This window comes from Carlito syrichta, unplaced genomic scaffold (genome assembly GCF_000164805.1).
Source record: "Carlito syrichta isolate Samal-C Ts95f unplaced genomic scaffold, Tarsius_syrichta-2.0.1 Scaffold111608, whole genome shotgun sequence".
NCBI lineage: Eukaryota > Metazoa > Chordata > Mammalia > Primates > Tarsiidae > Carlito > Carlito syrichta.
This window is the reverse complement of record NW_007055704.1, coordinates 55,487-57,784: the sequence shown is the minus strand read 5'-3', so window position 1 is coordinate 57,784 and position 2,298 is coordinate 55,487. Positions and strand designations below refer to the sequence as shown.

The following is a 2,298-nucleotide window of genomic DNA, read 5'->3' as shown; positions in this document are numbered from 1 at the left end:
GCAGCCACTGCACTCCAGTCTGGGTGACAGAGTGAGATTCCAACTCAAAATAAATCAATAGACAAATAAAAATAAATAAATAAAATGTAAAACAAATGCTCAGCCGGGCGCGGTGGCTCACGCCTGTCATCCCAGCACTTTGGGAGGCGGAGACGAGAGGATTGCCTAAGCCTGAGGTTTGAGACCATCCTGGGCAACTTGGTGAGACCTCATCTCTACAGTTAACCAATAAGTTAGCCTGGCGTGGTGGTGCAGGCCTGTGGTTCCAGCTACTTGGGAGGCTGAGGCAGGAGGAGCACCATGCGGTGGCCGTGAGCATTGTCACTGCACTCTAGCAAAGTGACAAAGTGAGACTCCAACTCAAAATCAATTAATCAAATGCTCTTCGAGTTCATACAACAGTCTTGACTTTTAAGCAAGTTGAAATAGGGAATATCAAAATGCAGGCTAAACCCTTCACCCGCCCCAAGAGCTCACATGAGCAGGACAGTGCTTGGCGGACTCTGCTGATGGCGACTCTGGACCATACGCTGGTCGGTGGACATGGAGGAGGAGGTCAGGAAGGAGCCCCAAGCCTCCAAGCGGGGAGCGGATGCCACTCCAGCCCAGCCCCACGCCAGCCTTACCCACGTCCATCCACGCCGGGGGCAGCAGGCGGCACCTCTGTCTTTGCTTCAGGTTGACGGCCAGCCACAGCGGCACCTCCACCGGCAAGCCGGGGCTGAAGGGTCCCAGGTCGCCCTGCGAAAGACAAAGTGACCCCCATGAGAGCCAAGGCCCAAAGTGTGACCGTGCCTCACTGCTCGCAAACAGGCGGAAGGGCTGCATGAACCAAAGTCCCAGTAAAAATGAAGCCAGCCGGATCCGGCGGCTCACACCTGTGATCCCAGCACCTGGGAAGGCCCAGGCTTGAGCTCAGGAGTTTGAGACCAGCCTGGACAACGTGGTGACACCTCGTCTCTACCAAAACAAATCAGCCAGGCATGGTGGCGCGCACCTGTAGTCCCTGCTGCTCAGGAGGCCGAGGTGGGAGGATCGCCTGAGCCCAGCAGGTCGCGGCTGTGGTGGCCATGACTGTGCCACTGCCCTCCAGTCTGGGCAATGCAGTGAAACCCTGACTCAAAAAAAAAGAAAAAAAAGAAAGAAAGAAACCCAGGTGTCATTACAGGCCCAGTGGGCCCCTCCAAGCAACGCTGAACCCCATGGCCTCCAATGGCACCACCATGGGGCTTTCCCCGCCTGGGCCAAGATAACGCCCATCTGGGGACACCTGGGTCATCCTTAGTCTAATCCCCGGCGGGCTAATCTTCCTTCCGTGCCCACCGGCAACCTCCGGCCCAGCAGCGTCCGGAGGTGGGGACGCCAGCTGGCCCAGTGCAGAGGCCCTCCCAGCTTCTGCTGCACACCAGCATGGAGGCGCCTCTTCTGTTTGTTTACTGTTGGTTTTTATCGTTGTTGCCTTTTGTTTTTTGCGTTGGAGTCCCGTGGCCCCGGCTGGAGCGCAGTGACACGCCCACAGCCACCCCAGCCCTGACCTGCTGGGCTCCGCGATCCTTCCGCCTCAGCCTTCCAAGTAGCCGGAACTACAGGCCCGCGCTACCACGCCCGGCTCATTTTTGGTTAGTTGCAGAGCCGAGGTCTCGCCAAGTTGCCCGGGTGGGTCTCGAGCCCGCCGGCTCAGGCAATCCGCTCGCCTCGGCCTCCCAAAGTGCTGGGATGACAGGCTGTGCCCCCGAGCCCAGCCTGGGTATTGTGTTCTAGTGGGGGCCTCGCTCTGTCGCCCAGGCTGGGGTGCAGTGGCAGGATCACCGCGGCCTCCACCGCCTGATCCTCCCACCTCGGCCTCCCGGGCAGCTGGGGCCCCAGGTGCACCAAACCCGGCTCGTTTGGGGGTTTCCTTTGCTGTCTTTCTTCCTTGCAGAGGCGAGGTCTCGCTACGTGGCCCAGGCTGGCCTCGACGCCCTGGGCTCGGGCGATCCTCCCCCCTTGGCCTCCCCAGGTGCTGGGATGACAGGCGCGAGCCACCGCGCCTGGGCTTTTATTTAAAACACGAAACCGACCTCCGGGGCCGCCGGCAAGTGAACCCCGCGGTCGTGGCCGCGCTGTTCTCATCCGAAACCCGGCAGGGGAGGCGGCGGCCGACAGCCCCGCGCGGGGAGACCCGAGAGGCGTGGGCGGCGGCGGCGGGAGCCCCTTACCCCGATGAGGTAGATCTTGTCCAGGCTGAAGTTGGGGATGATGGTCACCAGCTCCTTCTCGGCCAGAAACTCCACTTCGGCCGCGTCCATAGCGGCGCAA

General features: G+C 60.7%; 1 protein-coding gene across 1 annotated transcript in view; it reads right to left on the bottom strand.

Moving 5' to 3' along the window:
• The window catches only part of GINS2 (GINS complex subunit 2), a 10,649-nt gene extending 8,357 nt beyond the window's left edge, over window positions 1-2,292 (bottom strand). The window contains exons 1-2 of the mRNA XM_008070461.1: window positions 2,199-2,292; window positions 627-741 (exon numbers count right to left, since the gene is read on the bottom strand). Coding sequence (XP_008068652.1) covers window positions 627-741; window positions 2,199-2,288 — 205 coding nt within the window. The 5' untranslated portion in view covers window positions 2,289-2,292. The remainder of the gene's footprint in view (window positions 1-626; window positions 742-2,198) is intronic.
• Between the last annotated feature and the right edge of the window lie 6 nt (window positions 2,293-2,298).